Source organism: Pyrus communis, chromosome 12 (assembly GCF_041283825.1).
Source record: "Pyrus communis isolate YQ-2024b chromosome 12, ASM4128382v1, whole genome shotgun sequence".
Taxonomy (NCBI): Eukaryota; Viridiplantae; Streptophyta; class Magnoliopsida; order Rosales; family Rosaceae; genus Pyrus; species Pyrus communis.
Genome location: NC_142576.1, coordinates 2,256,727 through 2,274,612, shown reverse-complemented (window position 1 = coordinate 2,274,612; position 17,886 = coordinate 2,256,727). Strand labels below are relative to the sequence as shown.

Below are 17,886 nucleotides of genomic sequence, written 5' to 3'. Positions count from 1 at the left end.
AACCAAGAGCTTCAATTTCTCTTTCACACAAATCAATGACTCCAATTGATTTCTTAATCCTAAGGCTCTGGACACTAAAATTCGGAGACAAATTCAATCCTAATTGAGCCACAAAAGATAGACATCATTCTTGAACTATGGAATGGTATATGGTTCAAACTTGTTGTTATGATTATAAGGAAAATTGTTGGATTATTCACTTTGACGTACACATTCTTATTTAGTAATCACAGTTTGTTACGTGTGTATAAATTATTCTTTTTGTTTGTATTTTTTGTAATTTTGTCTACTTATAGTATCAAACTATGATTGCACTAGACAATACTTCTAGAAAATGAGTCAAGCGATATTCTTGTTGTGAATCTTATCATGAAAGCATTCTCATTTTTCACAAAACCCTAATAAAAAATCATTTCCCATTTGAATGAAATCATGCTAACGCAGCCATTCCAAGAGAGAGAAAAAAGGATTCAATGGATGACAAACTTGCAAACCTATATCACTTGCAACATGCTACATGTAGATGACAAAATTCACCTTCAACCCAATGAACTTTGCCTCAAAATTTGTGACACCTATGCAAACAAAACAAATGCAGCCAAAATCCCATCTATACATTGTCTACCCCTACACAATGCTTTGAGCTGCCGACACATGTCCTATGCCGGCAAAGATTATCCTCCCCTAATCACCCCCTCTTAATCTTAATCCTAGATAAATGGCAGAGAAATGACGTTTAAAATTGAAAGATCAACTGAAACCACATGGTTTGTGGAAGGAGCAGGACCAGTTTAGTACTAAAACAATCAATATATATTATGCAATTGGCAGAGAGAGGCCTTTGTGCTGAATGAATTGTCCCTAGTTATCTCGTACTACCCAATGATCGATACGAACGGCAGCTGCCAATCAAACTGCAACAACACAAACAACCAACAAAGACATGACCAACATCGATTTAATTATAAAGAATCTTAAAAGAAAATTGAGAGATCAATGTTAAATATTGATGCAAGTGAAAAAGAAAGGTGGAGTGGTTAACATAAAGTATGCTTTTTATTTGAGAATCCAGACAACAAAAGTCCATTACTTTATTAGAATCCAAAATTGCAGTCTTCTCACTTGAAGATTAACGATACATATATAAAGAGTGGAGATCAAAACGTTAAATATATTCATTTGTTATTCCTTTTTTATATCAAATTCAAAATTAGTTATCATATAATTTTTTATCACTGTATGACCAATAAAGCATTTCAGTAACTTTGTTATACCAAGTTTAATACTTTATTATACTAACTTCTATAAATTAAAATCTTGGTGCTTAGAAATGTTAAAATTTTGCTTTTATTGTTAATGTGATGAGTAATAATTTATTATTATTTTTATTTTACGAAAAGACAAAATCTATCCAAAATCCTAATTAAAATCCAGAAGATATGAATGCAACAATATTGTCTGAGGTCACTATCCCATCATGTCACTTGAATTTGACTCAAATGTGGGTAAGCTTTCTCTTCAGTTAAAACAGTGAGTGTATTTTTGTGACTTGTGACTTGTGACTTGTGAGCACTAAAATCTCTCTTTATCTCTGCATATAATCTCAAATATGTTTGCTTAAAAGCAAAAGAGAAAACTAGATTCATAAAATAAAATGTGAGAGAGAGGAGAAAAATTTGTGTAAGATAACCAGACTACGTCATTTGCAATCGTAGGTATACTCTCCTAAAAATTTAACTTCCTATATTTTGGTCTTATTCAACACTTATACATACCAGTTCTATTCAATGTGATAGATGACCTAATGTGACAGTCCTACTAAAATTTTTTACGGGAGAGAGAAATAATTACTTAAAGAAAAATAAGGGGAAGGTGAATGGTACATGGCATGAGGTTTTGGATCTTGTGGTGCTTTTAAAAGGAAAAAAATGGAAAGAGAAAAAGAAAATAGGCTAGCTAGTAGTCAAGTAAGGAATACTAGAAAAGGTGAGTGCATATACATCATGTATAGCCCACAAAGGTAGGAATCTTACTTTAGAGGTTCCCTCCTCACTCTCCAAAATAAAAATTTGAGCAACCCCTCCATCGGGTTCTCCTCTATTTAAAGGGGAAGAAAGGGTGCAATGGATTCATAAGATCCTCCAAAAATTCAAATTAAAAAAATGGATGTTGAAAAGCTTGAGAGTGATGCAATGGATGGTGTTGCTCAGTTGCAGAAGCAGCTGGTTGACTACTCAGCTTCACTCTTTGAGGAGGTCAGTATATACATATGTATAGGATGATATATATTTATATACAGGTGCACTTGTGTGCTTGTTTTTGTAGATTTTTGGGTTGGATTTTCTATTATTTTTGGGTGATAAGTTTGTTTTTTCTTTTGTGTGAAGGCATTTCTGGATGAACAGTTCAACCAACTTCAGCAGCTGCAAGATGAGAACAACCCAGACTTTGTAGTTGAAGTGGTGTCTCTTTTCTTTCAAGATGCTGAGAGGCTTGTTAATGAACTCGCAAAAGCTCTGTAAGAATTCATAAAACTTTCCCATCATTAATATTCAAAGTTTTTAGTCTTTTTTAAAGTACTTTTCTTTCCTTGGTAGGGTTTCTACAGTCAGGATCTCTTCATTCTTTTTTCTTTTATTTTTTAAATTTTTGGGTGCAGAGATCAGCAGTGTGTTAACTATAAATTTGTGGATAAAAGTGTTCACCAATTGAAGGGTAGCAGCTCCAGGTATATAATATATATATATATATATATATATTGTTTCAATTCAAAAAATATATATGAAGTAATTTCCATTAGTTTTATTAGTTTTGATGAAATGAAGATTTAAGTATGACTTAAAAGCTCCATTAATTTGGATGATTTATTTTTTTAATTTGGACATTTTGTCAATTATCATCAAGCAGATATGCCATATATCAGAAAGTATTTTACACTGAAGTCCAAGTTTTTAAGTTATTTATTTCTTGGAAAATTGGAAGATAGTCATTCTTTCCTACTTTGTTCAACATGAAGAAATGTACATTGAAAATATAACATTTCCAAAGTATTTCAGTTGTACATGTTTCTTCTTCTGTTGGTGTTTGATGAAGAAAACTGGTCCTTGAAATAACAGCATTGGTGCTCAGAGAGTTCAGAGGGCATGCATTGCATTCCGGAACTTCTCCGAGGAGCAGAACGTCGAAGGGTAAATAAAATTTAATCTTCTCTACCATGATTGTAAAAATATTCAGAATTGAACCCTACTTTAGTAACATTATGAAGATTTGCTTATCTATTTTTGAATCGAAAATTTAATATTGGTGCAGGTGCGTAAAATGTCTGCAGCAAGTGAAGCATGAGTATTTACTTGTGAAAAATAAACTGGAAAATCTTTTCGAGGTAAGTAGAAGAAATATTCGTTTCATATTATATCAAACCTTTTTCCTAGGTCTCAGTCTCAAAGCCTTGATGTTCTATTTTTGTTCAAATGTAGCTGCAAAGACAGGTTGTGGCGGCCGGCAGTTCTCTTCCAAGGTAATGCAAAATGGTGAGATCCAGTGAAGAGGGGAACTTTATGATTAACAGCAGATTAAATAACTGAGGGAAGCGCATTGTGGGGCTGTTGCTAGATATGCAGAGAAGCTATGCTGTTTTTACTTTCTTCTTTTTATTTGTCTGATCTCCTATGTGGTTGAGCATCCAAATTGCTTGGGGCTCAAAAGGAGCTGAGCTGAGCTGAGCAGAGATCATATGGCAAAGAATGTGAATTAATGAATCTTCTACCTCTAAATTTGTGGTAGAAGTTTCCCTTGCGAATAATTCGTTTGTTGTTGGCATAAAAAAAAAAACCAAATGATGACAAGTCACCATCTGCACTTTTTCTCTGATATGGGAGAGTGGTAAACTTTGAGTACGATCAATAGTAAAAACCAATTTCTCAAATCTGATAACTAATACAATGAAAGTTACTTTTTCATATTTCAAGTAGGATTCACCCAAGGGAAAGCCAACATAATAATTCATTTTTTATAAGATATAATCTAAACTAATTTAGTTTACAAAAAAGAAAAGTAAGGTGGGGAATTCAAACTTTCCATTTTAACAAATGATGAAATGATATTATCTATACTAAGGGGTGCGAGAGTGGGTTAAGTCTCACAATGGGCTAACAATGTGGTTCAAATTCGTCTTTGATGAGAATTTAACTTAAGACTCCTCATTTACCAATAAAGAAAAACATCACTAAGTGGCACATGAAGAATTCAAATTTAAATGTAAAGAGACGGACACATTACCTCGATCTATTGAATTACCCTAAATCTGAAGAAGAAAAAAAAACACAATGATTTGTGGTTGTGGAAATTTATGAGGAAGTTTTCATCATTATGAAAGAGGGTATGGTGCCACATTTTCATAACTTTAAAAAGTTTGAAAAAGACGTTTCTTTTTCTTTTCAATGTTTCCATCAAAAAGAGGAAATTGGTAGCTTCTCTGCCAGAAACTATTGTTGGATCACTCCTCTCATATATTTACCCAAATAAATTAGAAGATAAAAACTTAAGATTATTCTATAATTAAAAAAAAAACTTAATAACCTCGGTTCTATTATATTTTTGGCCGGTCCTAACTTGTGGATAACTTGTTAAACTAATAATTTACGAAATTTATAAGATAAACATTATCAAATATATATATACATATATATATATATTTAAATAGATCCAACATACTCTACAACTTAATAATTTCCTGATACATAATGTTTATGATTTGTCTACGAGACTTTCTTAAAATATGACTCAGTCATTGTTTGTTTCTTCTTGGAAATTGATGTCACCTTGGATCTCAAAAATTGGAATAATATAGTACACTGAACAATGTACAATCTATTTTTTAAAAGAAAAAAGTAAATTTATGAATTTTACTTGATTAAACAAATATATAGAATTGTTAGTTTGTAAAACGAAAAACTAAATACAATGTATAATATTTAAATAAATAAATAAACTATCTTGATAAATCAATAAGTTATTAGTCAATCGATAAATTAAATTATTAATTTGTCGGTTATTTAATATTCCACTAAATTAATAGATTTCTTGACCCCAAGGCTAGTAATTTATAAAAGTTGATCTGTATAAGGTCAAGTTACACTCAAATATTTTAATGAGGCGTGGGATAATCTCAGGACACTCTGAAAGGAGAGCAGTGTGTAAACAAATGCCATTAATTATATATTACATATACATGCATGCTGTAGTGCCTAAGTATCTTCTATATATGATTTTATGCTTCTCGGTCCAACTGTATCTAATATTTTTGTAATTTTTTTTCCATGTTCCAAAGATGAACCCAATTTTTTTCTTCCTTCTTATTTATATGTTAAATAAAATGAGGTACGGATAGCCACCCCTAAACGTTGACAACTACGCACCTACATTTGAAGGGCAAGTATTAGGAATATATTATGAACTCAACCTATCCACATAATTCCATGATTCCAATCCTTATTCATGATTTGGTTGAGTAGGATGATAAAGATATCTTCCAACTATTGAACCTGGCTTTAACCAAGTTAACTAAGACGATGTGTTCTCTTCTCTACACATAACATCAAATTTCTCTTCTTGTAGTTTAAATTAGATTATTAAATATCATCGTAATCAAATAAGGGAAAATGAAGGGGGCGTGAATGAAAAATGAGAGTTACAGAGGAGGGTAATTATTATAGTAAGAGCAGGCTTAGAGGAAGGACTCTTGTCCACGTGAAACGGTAAAGTCAAGATTGAGAAAATGGAGAAAGAGCATTCTCAGACTTCTAACTTTCCTTGTAGTTTTTCTTCACTGTCAAACAAAAGTGGCTTAGAAAGGTCAACAATGTAACAAAACAAGTTTCAATTATCAAGGAAAAACATCATCAGTTGGGCAGATGATTAGTTTATCATTACTATTTGGTTGGGGACCCAATAATCCTTTTTTCCTCAACAAAGCTTGCTACGAAGCAGACTACTTTTGTGCACCTAATATGTTAGCAAATTCTTCATGATATGCCTCTGGATTTACACTGCTCAGTATCTTCACCATCTTTGATTGATGTTCATCGACCAGTAGCTGCCCGATTACCGATACATCTCCGACGGCCACCACCTTGAGGGGCATAAACTTGAAGGTTGGGTTTAGTTGAGGATGACTGCTACCCAAGATTACGGCACCAAGGATTTCCCCTAGAAATGTATCCTGTGAAAGAAGTGACAGAACTGAAACAATGTAAGTTCATCGACAAAGTGTCATGCATTGAAGATAATACTCCCATTCCAGAACTATAGAAACTTGAATTGAATCAGATGGAATAATTAACAGAACGGGATAAAAAGAATTTTCTTTAGATACATAGCCGTGTTTGCGGAAATTTACCATGTGACGGTATCTGTTATGATTCTGTTTCAGTTTCCATAACCTCGAAAGTATATCCCTGGCAAATACAGATTCAGGAGTCGTATCTGTTAGATTTAATTTATCAAGAATATTCTGGAAGGAACTGACTTGCTTCTGTATCCCCCATGAAATCACTGTTATGTTCAGTTTTGAATCTAAAACTGCTTTTGCAGCCAACGGGTCAAGAAACATGTTGAATTCCGCATATTTGTTTGAAGGAACAGTGAACAGATTCCCTTGCTCGTTACCATGGCGAATGTATCCCCCAACAATATATGCATCCTGCAGGGAAATTATAACAATGAAAATGTCAATCCAATGCAAAAGCATGACATACAAATTCAGGCTTAATCTTCCAAAGCAACGGCATTTGCCTGGACCATTGAGTCTGCATTCTCAGAAAGAAGGATTTCGGCTAAATTTGTCAAAGGTCCATTGGTCAGCAAAGTAATCTTGGATCCTGGATCGAGTGATTTTACAATGGACTTCCAAACATCTATTGCAGTTGGCTGTCCGAGTCCGGGGAATTCCTTGGTTGCTAGTCTGTATCTGAAATAAACACAAAGTAGCCATATAATAAATATGCCTATCATGCACATAAATTCTTAAACAACATCATAACTAGATGTCAGCTAAGTTAAGTAGACAGTACTACCTCCTAGGACTACGAGGTAAGGCACGAGCAAATCCATAGAGCGTGTCAGAGTCCAAGGAGCCACCACTACCCTGAGGAATAGAACTGATGTACGTGCAGTCTCCGAGAGAAGAGAAAGATGAATAAGATTGCCCAACTGCAAATACATTTCCAAGACCAACAGGAATATCATCACGGCCCATCATATGCAGTATGTCATATACAACATCTATGGTTGCAGCGGTTGCCCACCCATTAGCACTAACTAGTATTCCCTGGAAACATCATTTTGTATTAGTAAGAGCTATATCTTCAAAGGCATGTATGTCGAAGCCGGAAGCTAGTAGCAAAGTCACAACACATATATACTATTGATTGTATTCAAAATGTATAATTGCTAGCATGCCATCCTACAAAACTACTCGGTTAGCTATTCATTTATATTAGTGCATGTGTAGCACCAAACCTCGCAAAGCTTACAAGGGCAGTATCGTACCTTGAGGTTGATCCTTTCCACAGGTAATTTTAGGAGATATAGAAGAGCTAGGAAATCCCCAGCACTCATATCCATATCGAAGACTAGGTTTTTGCCCATCAATTTCCTTCCAAAATCTGGTTTTCGAAGTACACTCTCGTGGAGTGGAAGCTGCGTTCTAATGTTCGGCCGTCCAGTTTTCTTAGGTCGGTTTATAACCTGCATTTGACACAATTATGGAAGATATCATGCTGAATCAAGTATGAAGGTAAAAAGGTTCTCTAACAAAATTTTGTATGTCATAAGTGAAGGGACCTAAAATTGATAGATTTTAATCATAAACTTACATCCAAGAAACTGTCGTAGAAATCTTTGGCACGAGTACTGTTCCTGTCATGATCTCGCTTAGCTTCTGTTGCAACAAGTACGGTAACTGCTTCCGCACCAGTTGTCTCCTTTGTGTAACCATCCTATTAGCATTGTCCAAACTCCAGTTAGTTGTTGCAACTTAAAAGCCAGAGTTATCAAGAAATCAATAAACCTATAACAAAGAAACTGGTGTAGTAATTCGAAAGCATACCTGACATTTTCCTTTCCCCTCTTTGACAAGGCAAAACGGATCTTCCATTCCCATCTGAACATGACCACTATGCACCCCATTCTTCTGTACACCGAACTTTGTGATCAAACGCCCATCGATGAGAGGGTTTGAGCCGTCTGATATTCCATAAGGTCTATTCGAAGTAATCACTGTGAGGTTCATGTACTCCAATTTGGCAAATTCATTTTCTTTGTCATCTCTCTCTGAACTACGCATTTGAGATAATGCTACACCAACCATAAAAGAATCCCACATGCAAAATTGCTGCGAAATTGTCAGTAACCCATGAATATATATCAGAGGTAGACATTCAACTTAATATTAAGAATCAGTGAATAATTACAGAATTTTAGCTCATGCATAGAAGAACAAGATATCATAGGAAAGTACCTTATAAAATTCATCGTTCGGCCATGTATCACGAACCATTTTCAAAGACTGGAAGCTATATTGTGCCTCATATGTATCCTGTTTCTGCTCAAATGCTTTGAAAGTTGGCTCATCTAGAGGAATCGTTCTTGTTGCATCCAGAGGAACGAGCGTGACTGGAATGCCAGAATGCAATACCTGATATGTAAATTACATTATCAATATTGTACTTTAACTAAGCATAGAATGACCATCAAACAACTATATACCGTGTACGCAGCAAAAGGATCTCCAAAGATATTGAACTCAGCGTACGGATTGATGTCTTGTCGAAACAGATTACCAATGTCACAACACAGAACTGAAGTTACATTTTCAGAGCAGGTTGATCTGACAGCACCTCCCATGGCATATATATGCTCAATATTTTTCTTCAGACTAGGATTCGTCATAAGAAAAACGGCTATATTTGTGTGGGTTCCCATAATAAACACAGTGATAGGACCTGCAGATATTGCATCTTTCATCACTTGTTGAGCTGTAGGTTGTTGAAGTGGTACATATTTCCTGTCACCCTGGGGAAGTAAAGCCCTGCGTACGCCGTAGTTTGTATTTATATCTAGGTGACCATGTTGGCCTGGCGGTACTGCCTGCTTGTATCTGCAACCGCCGGCTGTGGACTCGCCCTGCAATCAAGTGCAACCATTGTATGAATGTTATATCAAATGTTGTCGCTTGAGGGTTTCTCTGAAGCGCAATATGCAGAAGAAATTCTTGCTAACGAAAATTTATCACAAGCTTAGTTCAGGAAAAATTTTGGGCTACAAAAGCTATGATAAAATGGGCTGCTTAAGGAGACAGGAACGCCAATTATTTTCATACATTGGCCAAAATTAGACAGGCTTGTTCTCAAAATTAGAAAATTCTTCTTTGCTTGCTATTTCGTTTTGGATCTATCTTGCAAAAAAAGGGACAATTGGATGGAGATCTCAATCATAGAATACAAGCTGGATGGATGAAATGGAAGAGTGCATCAGATGTGTTATACGACTATCGTATGCCACTAACACTCACATGAAAATTTTATAGGACGGTAATAAGGGCAACAATGCTTTATGGCATGGAATATTCGCCAATGAAGCAACAACACATACACAAAATAAGCGTAGTGGAGATGAGAATGCTTCATTGGATGTGTGGATAAACGAGAAAGGACAAGATTAGAAACAAGGATATCCGAGGTAAATTAGGAATATCCGAAATTTGAAGATAAGATGAGAGAAAATTGGTTAAGGTGGTTTGGACATGTGAAACGAAGGCCTACATACGCTCTGATTAAAAGATGTGATTACGAGACATAGGCTCAGAGCCAAAGGGATAGAGAAAAACGTAAGAAAACTTGGAAGGAGACTCTAAGAAAAGACTTAGACTACTTGGACCTAACAGAAGACATGACACAAAACTGAGTGCAGTGTTAAAGAAATCAACCCCATCTTATTAAAGGACCTACACAAATCTAGAATAAAGAATTCTAGAACATTCACTAAGGTTGGTTAGCTAGATTATCCAAGTTAAAGTAGTACTTTGTAGAAATGACTAGAATGTTGTTTCTTAAGTTGGTGGAAGAGTCTAGAAGAATGGTGAGGTTTCCACCAACATGCAAGTTTAGTGTAGATAATTCTAGCTTAGGAAGTTAGTGGAATTATCTAGATATCTCTAGCATGGTGTGTCCATGCTTCTCCAAGGTTCCATCCATGCCTATAAAAGGAGAAGGCATCCACACCATTTGTAACAACAAATCAACAAGCAACCAATCAATTAAGAAGAGCTAAGTAAGAGAGTGGGAAGCCTTGTAAGTAGTCTTGTAAGAGTGTGAGTGCTCTAGAGTTTGTCTCTAGAAAGTGAGTGAATGTCATTGTTCTAAGAGTGTCCTTTGAGAGTGTTGTAATATTTGTTTGTGTAATACAAGTAATTTGTTTACTTGTATTGTCTCTCCAACACTTGTGTTAGAGTTGTGTACTCTAAGTTTTTTCCCCCAACACGCAGTAGTGTTCTACGATTCATATAGTCGACCCCACTTAATGGGATAAAACTTTGTTGTTGTTGTTGCTTGCTATTTCGTCACACACAACTTGGAACACTTCAACAATGCTCTTCTTTCCAAGCAATGCTGGAGGTCGTGGGAAAATCCTAATGCTTTATGGGTTTGGGTTTTGAAAGCCCGTTATTTTCCTAATGGGGATTTTCTTTCGGCTACTAGAGGAGCAAGACCCTCATGGGCATGGGGCAACTTGTTACTTGGTCGGGAGATATGGCACGGTGGCTCTAAATGGCAGGTGGGTGATGGCACTAAGATAAGAATATGGCGAGACAACTGGCTACCTTGTTTGGAGCAATCATGCCCTACTCCCTCCATGATTGTCCCTGGACCTATTCCAACCATGGTAGAGTCATTGATTAACAAAGAGAGGAGAATGTGAAACTTGGAGGAGATTGTGCATATTCTATCAGCTCGTGATATTGAGCTCATTTTAACCATACCCTTGCACGATATTAGTGAATATGACAGGTTGGTATGGCCTTGGAATAGAAATGGGCAATATTCGGTTCGAAGTGGTTATCATTGGGCAATGTCGAACCATGCTAACGACCCTCCTTGTATTAACCCTTGCCAATCCCATCAAGTGGATCTGAAACTATGGAAGTTAATATGGAGTATGAAGGCAGTACCGAAAATCAACAACTTTCTATGGAGAGCTATTTCAAATGCTAGTCCTACAAAACACAATCTCTTCTCTCGACACATTGGCGTGGATCCTAGATGTTCATTTTGTGGTACGGAGGATGAAACCTTAGAACATATTGTTATCAAGTGCCCGTGGGTGCACTATGTGTGGTACGACTCTCGCTTATGCTATCGCCCCAATAATCAGGCAATTACCTCTCTTGATCACTAGCTTCTATACATGGCTACTATGGGATCTGCATCTTTAAGGGATACTATTTAGTTATATATTGGGGTGATATGCTGGGAGATTTGGAAAGAACGATGTCATGCAGTTTTCAAGAAGGTGGCTCCCAACCCCATCTCTATCTTACCAAGATATAACAGTATGTACAAATGACATAACAAATATAAACACCAGGCTCCCATCAATTGTTAGTAGAGAGGATCATTCTATTCATAGGTGGATCCCTACAGTGGACCTGAGCGTAAAGGTTAACGTTGATGGGGCTTGGAACTCTTCCACGATGGAAGCTGGAGTGGGAGTTGTTATTCGAAATTCTAGTGGTGAACTCATCTGTGGTGAGTCCAGTTTCTTGAAGAGAGCTTCAGTTGAAGAGGTTGAAGCTGAAGCAGTATTAACAGGGACGAAACTAGCTTCAACAAAAAGCTTCCAGCATGTTATGATTGAGAGTGATTCTATGGTGGTCATTGAAGCCATCAATTGTCCTTCACACAGCAAAATATGGAGAATTTACCCCCATTATCGTTGAGATTCGACGATTGGCATCTTTTTTTTCATCGGCGGCAAGGTCCTCCAATCGAGCAGCTCATTTGGCAACTGCACTTGCCAACTTGAGGGTGAGACGCTTCCAATGGGCTTCAACACACTCTCCCTCCTTGGTTCTGGTACTTTCACGTGATGGACTCCCTTGTCCTCCGTCATTGGTAGTCTGAAGATGGCTACTCCATTGCCATCCTCTATTTTTTGTATGCCTTAATGGCTTTTTGTAGCTAGTGTTATCTTCTGTTCCTGAGATTTACTTTCTCTGTATGGTTGATATCACTATGTATCCCCAGCTGGTATCAGAGTCTTCTATGACTCCACTTGTACTTGTTTCTCTCTTTCAATATATTTCCTCATTTTCCAAAAAAACAAAAAACTAAACACACACAAACCTGGTCAATAAGAGGAAGATATCCCCCAACATTTGGAATGATGGTTCCATTAGGCAAAATGCCACCTTCACCTCCAACACCAACAGGAATGTCGTTGCGATCCATCATAGCAAGAATGTCGTATACATAATTTACAGCGTGCCCGGCGTCACTCCATCCATTTACATTTATACTAATAGCCTGCAGCAAAAATTAAGTTATGCTCTAGTTAAACAATAGCTTAGCCAACAAGGTACAAATGGTACTCAAAGGAAATTAAAAAAGAACACCGTCAAGTCGAATTCTGTCTTGTTTTGCTTCAAGAGATATAAGAGAGCAAGAACATCATCTGCATCCACGTCTGTATCGACAAGAATCCGGCGAGGATGAGCTTTGACGGGATTTAGCAGAACTTGAAAACATCCGATTACAGTAAGCATCCAAAGCACTCTTCCGAAAATCATTGTTATAGTATTGTCAGCACACTACAAAAAGATCAGAGAAAAGAGAAGGTGCAGATTTATAAATTTGAAATAACTGAATACTAATGAATCATTAGAAATTCATATCTATTTCTGCACAGATATTAATTTAATTCATTTCTCACACATATTCATGCATTTTGGCAATAAGTAGCAACAAAAATGCCTAAATAGGAATCGAATCCAACATAAAAAGGGTAATATTTCTTTCTATAAAATGGAGAGAAATATCACTAGACTAGTTACGCCAATAAATTAGTGCAGCCCATCTATTCATGCGAACAAAGTAGCATTTACCGACATGAATTACTACGATTAAATTCATGCACGAGGAAGTTCATGCATTGTATTAGAGAGTAATTTTGGCTTTAATAATATTCCATGTACGTGCTAGGAATATCTACGAGTTATCATTGTAAAACTTACTAGTTCAAAGTTTCACTTCAATTGCATACCCCAAACAATAGTTCAAAGTTTCACTTCAATTGCATACCCCAAACAATCGTGGGATGCATGTATTTATAATATTTTCATGATTACAGATTGGGTTTGAAAACCCTATATACAAGGAAAGGATTACAACCACAGGTTCAGATTACAACAGAATAACAAATAACCAAATAGTCTTATGAAGAAGAAATAGTTGAAGGGATAGGAGTTTGAACCAAGTCAAACTCCACAAGTTTCGGTGATGCGCTGAGCATGCACACGTCATCTAACAGCCCCCCGCAAGCTGACAGGCTGTGGAACAACCGGAAGCTTGGAGACAAGAAATTTAAAACAAGATGACAACAGACCTTTGGCGAACAAGTTAGCAAGTTGGTATTGCAAACAAATATAATTAACCAATAATTGACCACGAACAACCTTCTCCCGGACATAGTGATAATCAACTTCTAAGTGTTTGGTTCGTGCATGGAATACCGGATTAGACGCCAGAGCTATAGACGAGATATTATCACACCAAATTTGAGGACAAACCAAATGCAAATGCAATTCCTTGAATAAAGACCTGAACCACAATAGCTCAGCTGTAGTGTATGCTAGCTGCCTGTACTCAGCTTCAGCACTAGACCGAGATACTGTCTTCTACTTCTTAGAACTCTAGGAGACAAGGTTGGAACCAAGATATATACAAAAGCCACCAGTTAAATGCCGAGTATCCAGATTCCCTGCATAATCCGCATTAGAGAAGGCACTTAATTGAGTAGTTCCAGGTTTATATAGAAGACCATAAGTATGCGTGGCCTTCAAATATCGCAAAATCCGTTTGACAGCCATCCAGTGAGTAGTTTTTGAAGCATGCATAAATTGGCACACTTGGTTGACAGCACAAGACAAATATGGGCGTGTAATGGTGATGTATTGTAGTGCGCCAACTACACTACGATACACCTCTGGTTTGTCATACGGGTCGCCTACATGCACACTGAGCTTGTGACCATATGAGACCGGGGTGGATATTGGCTTTGCGTCAGTGAATTTGGTGCGAGAGAGCAAGTCTAATGCATATTTAGACTGACAAAGATGCATAGCAGTCCCATAATAGTTGACTTCGACACCCAAAATATAATAAAAGGGGCCTAAATCTTTCATGGAAAACAATGTGCCCAGTCGCTGAATCAATCTGATATTTGATGAGGACTATTTCCAGTGATGAAGATATCATCGACATAGATTAAAAGAATCAAATACACACCGTATTGTCTAAACACAAACAAACTGTAGTCACATGTGGATTCTTGGAAACCTAGTTCAAGCAGAAAATCTGAGAACCTCTGAAACCAAGCCCTGGGCGCTTGTTTTAAACCGTAAATACTACGTTGAAGTTTACACACATGAGTATGATATTGTTTGTCAACAAAACCCAGTGGCTGGCGCATGTAAACTTCTTCCTTCAGAAACCCATGCAGAAATGCATTTTGCACGTCCAGCTGCCTGACATGCCATTTGTTGGACACGACAAGACTTAAAACAAGCCTTATCGTACTGTGCTTAACAACGGGACTGAAGGTCTCACTGTAATCCACACCAGCCTATTGATGAAACCCATTGGCGACAAGTCGAGCTTTATGTCGTTCAATTGAACCATCCCCACGTCTTTTCAACTTGAACACCCATTTATTTGGCAGTAGATTAGGATGATGAGAAACCAAACTCCAAGTTCCACATCACTGCAATGCATTAAATTCTTGACTCATTGCATTTCTCCACTCTTGAGACTTGACAGCTTGACTGAAACGCGTTGGTTCAACAGGTAATTTGTCAACAGTTAGATGCATAGCGTATTTGGGATTGGGTTTATGGATTCTTGTCTTAGAGCGTGTAGTAATTTGATGGTGGGAACCACTGGCAGTGATAGGGAGCACAGGTTCAGAAGCTACTGCGACTTGCTTATTTGATGATTGTAGAGGTTGTGGACTATGGGATGACACTGGTAGTGAATGACTGTTTGGGACTTCAATGAGGTTAGATAGTGTAACAGGTTGAGAGACTTCGGTGGCGAGAGGGATTTGAGTGGGATTCACTTCTAGGGTAAGTGGTGGTACGGCCAGGTTAAGGTTACGTGGTGGAGGCAAACTATGGCTGCTAGGGTTATCAAAAGTGAATAATAGGTCTGGGGCCTGAGTATTACCTGAATGTGTGACGTTTTCTGAAGAAGATGTGAGTCCCTTAAAAGGGAAGCAGTCCTCATCGAATAGGACATGGCGAGACACGTAAATGCGTCTTGTAAACAGATCCAAGCACTTGTAACCTTGGTGATTCAATGAATAACCTAAGAAAACACACGGTTTTGATTTTGGTTGAAGTTTATTTTGCATATAAGGCACTAACCAAGGAAAACATCAACATCCAAAAACCTTTAAAACATCACACTTTGGTGTTTTTTGGAAACATTTGTCATAAGGAGACGCATAGTTGAGAAGTTTAGTGGGTAAACGATTTATCAAGTAAATGGCCGTGAAGCATGCATCAAACCAAAATTTGTTAGGCATGTGAGATTGAGAAAGCATGACTACACTTGTTTCAACAATATGTCGATGTTTGCGCTCGACAACTCCATTTTGTTCAAGATGTTTAGGACATGAAAACTGTTGTGAAATGCCATTATCAGTGAGAAATTTTTGAAATGCATGGCTTTTATATTCTCCTCCTTCATCACACTGAAGGGTTTTAATTTGCAAATTAAGCATTTTTTCGACATTGGCTTTAAATTTGACAAAGATTTGGAACACTTCACTTTTGTGTTTCATTGGAAAAATCCAAGAATAACGAGAGTAATCATCCACAAACAAAACATAATAACGAAAACCTTCATTCGAAATAATGGGAGGACACCACACATCAGAATGCAACAGTTGCAAAGGAAACTTAGAAACTGACTCAGACACTTTGAAAGGTAACTTAGTACTTTTGCCTAAGGAACAAGACTCACAAAAGCTTACATTTGAAGTACCATGAATTGGTACCAAATTATTTGAAATTAAAAACTTAATTATAGAATTGGCAGGGTGACCTAGCCTTGCATGCCATGTATTCACTGAACACCGAAGCCCTACAAATGCAGATATTGGATGTTTGAGTTGTCCAGTGCCACATGGAAATGGATATAATCCATTCTCACATCTCCCTCGGAAAAGCGTCTTCCTGGTCTTGAGGTCCTTAACAAGGAAAAAATATGGAAAAATTAATAGGTAGCAATGGTTATCTAAAGTGAACTTATGTGTGGAAAGAATGTTTTGGGAGGCAGTGGGACAGTGAAGGATATTAGGCAAATCAAAAGAGCAAGTGGAAGTATGTAATGTATTTGAACCATTATGTGAGATAGAAATGCCAAAGCCATTATCTACACCCCAAATAGTTTCATTACCAGTGTACTCTTTAGGGTTAACCAGATTCTGAAGATCAGGAGTGATGTGAGCATTGGCATCGGTATCCAACAGCCAGGTACCATTCTTTTGTTTGTTGAGAGCAACGGGAGACGACGCCATTGCTGTGAGCTTTGTTGTTGGAATTCTGCCTTCAAAGGCAGCATTCATTCTGTGATAACAATCAAGGGCCGAATGGCCAGGTTTGCCACAAATTTGGCAGACAATTCTCTCACCATTAGATCCAACTCGTTCGCCACTTCGTGGCATGGTGCGGAAGGTGTTGTTGTTGTGAGGTCCATTGCCTCGTTTTGAAAGAGTTACCTCGATAGGATGAAGATGCACCTCTTCCAGTCCCTCGAGTGCGGCCACCACCTCGGCCGTGAGAAGCAACGAATGCATTGACCTGCGCAGATTCCACCAAATGAGCAATGTGCTCAGCCATGCGATGCTCAGTTGTTAACAGCAAAGCCTCAAGAGTGGGGTAGGTAATAAGGGAATCACGGGCTTGAGCTGCACTGACAGTCATCTCAAAGGCAGGTCCGAGATTGTTCAACACAATCTGAACAAGCTCATCATCACTCACAGGTTGCCCAGCGAGAGCAAGGTTGTCTGCAATCGCATTCATGCAATCTAGGTAATCCGCCACAGTAAGATCACCTTTCTTTGTCTGCATCAATTCATTTCGCAAAAACAAAATCCTGTTTTGGGAAGTAGAAGCATACCGCTGCTCGAGTGCTTCCCAGGTGGCCCGAGCAGTCCTCTTGCTCGCCACGACAGACAATACAGAAGCCGTCAAAGATCCATTGATCCAACTGAGGATCATTTGATCCTGTTGAACCCATGCAGTGTATGCAAGGTCCACGGCTGTTGAGCCAGGCAGATACTTGAAAGGATAGGAGTTTGAACCAAGTCAAACTCCACAAGTTTCGGTGATGCGCTGAGCATGCGGACGTCATCTAACAATCATAAGCATATGGTATTAGGCTCATTCTGTTGGGATTAGTTGGGCTCATGCATCACATTAATTTGTGTGATGAGTTCAATGCATGGAAAGGGAGATCAAACATATAATTAATACTTGTAGAGAATCACAAAACCATGCAAAAACAAGATAAAACGCTCAAACGTCTGCTAATTTTAAAACTAAGCGGA

At 37.6% G+C, this 17,886-nt stretch overlaps 2 protein-coding genes across 2 annotated transcripts; one reads left to right on the top strand and one right to left on the bottom strand.

Annotated features, from left to right (window-relative positions):
• Window positions 1-2,023: 2,023 nt before the first annotated feature.
• LOC137745950 (histidine-containing phosphotransfer protein 1) lies at window positions 2,024-3,802 on the top strand. Its single transcript, XM_068485981.2, has 6 exons — window positions 2,024-2,255; window positions 2,388-2,518; window positions 2,660-2,728; window positions 3,117-3,188; window positions 3,310-3,382; window positions 3,477-3,802. The coding sequence occupies exons 1-6, from the start codon at window positions 2,163-2,165 to the stop codon at window positions 3,519-3,521; spliced, it is 483 nt and encodes a 160-aa protein (XP_068342082.2). The 5' UTR covers window positions 2,024-2,162; the 3' UTR covers window positions 3,522-3,802.
• Window positions 3,803-5,850: 2,048 nt separating this feature from the next.
• Window positions 5,851-17,557, bottom strand: LOC137745462 (nucleoside hydrolase 3-like). The gene is made up of 14 exons (XM_088681613.1): window positions 17,056-17,557; window positions 16,756-16,883; window positions 12,671-12,865; window positions 12,402-12,581; window positions 8,853-9,183; window positions 8,767-8,822; window positions 8,519-8,695; window positions 8,108-8,392; window positions 7,875-7,997; window positions 7,549-7,746; window positions 7,074-7,327; window positions 6,793-6,967; window positions 6,398-6,700; window positions 5,851-6,220 (listed from the first exon to the last, which is right to left on the bottom strand). Exons 1-14 carry the CDS (start codon window positions 17,555-17,557, stop codon window positions 5,990-5,992), a joined length of 3,138 nt encoding a protein of 1,045 aa, XP_088537739.1. The 3' UTR covers window positions 5,851-5,989.
• Between the last annotated feature and the right edge of the window lie 329 nt (window positions 17,558-17,886).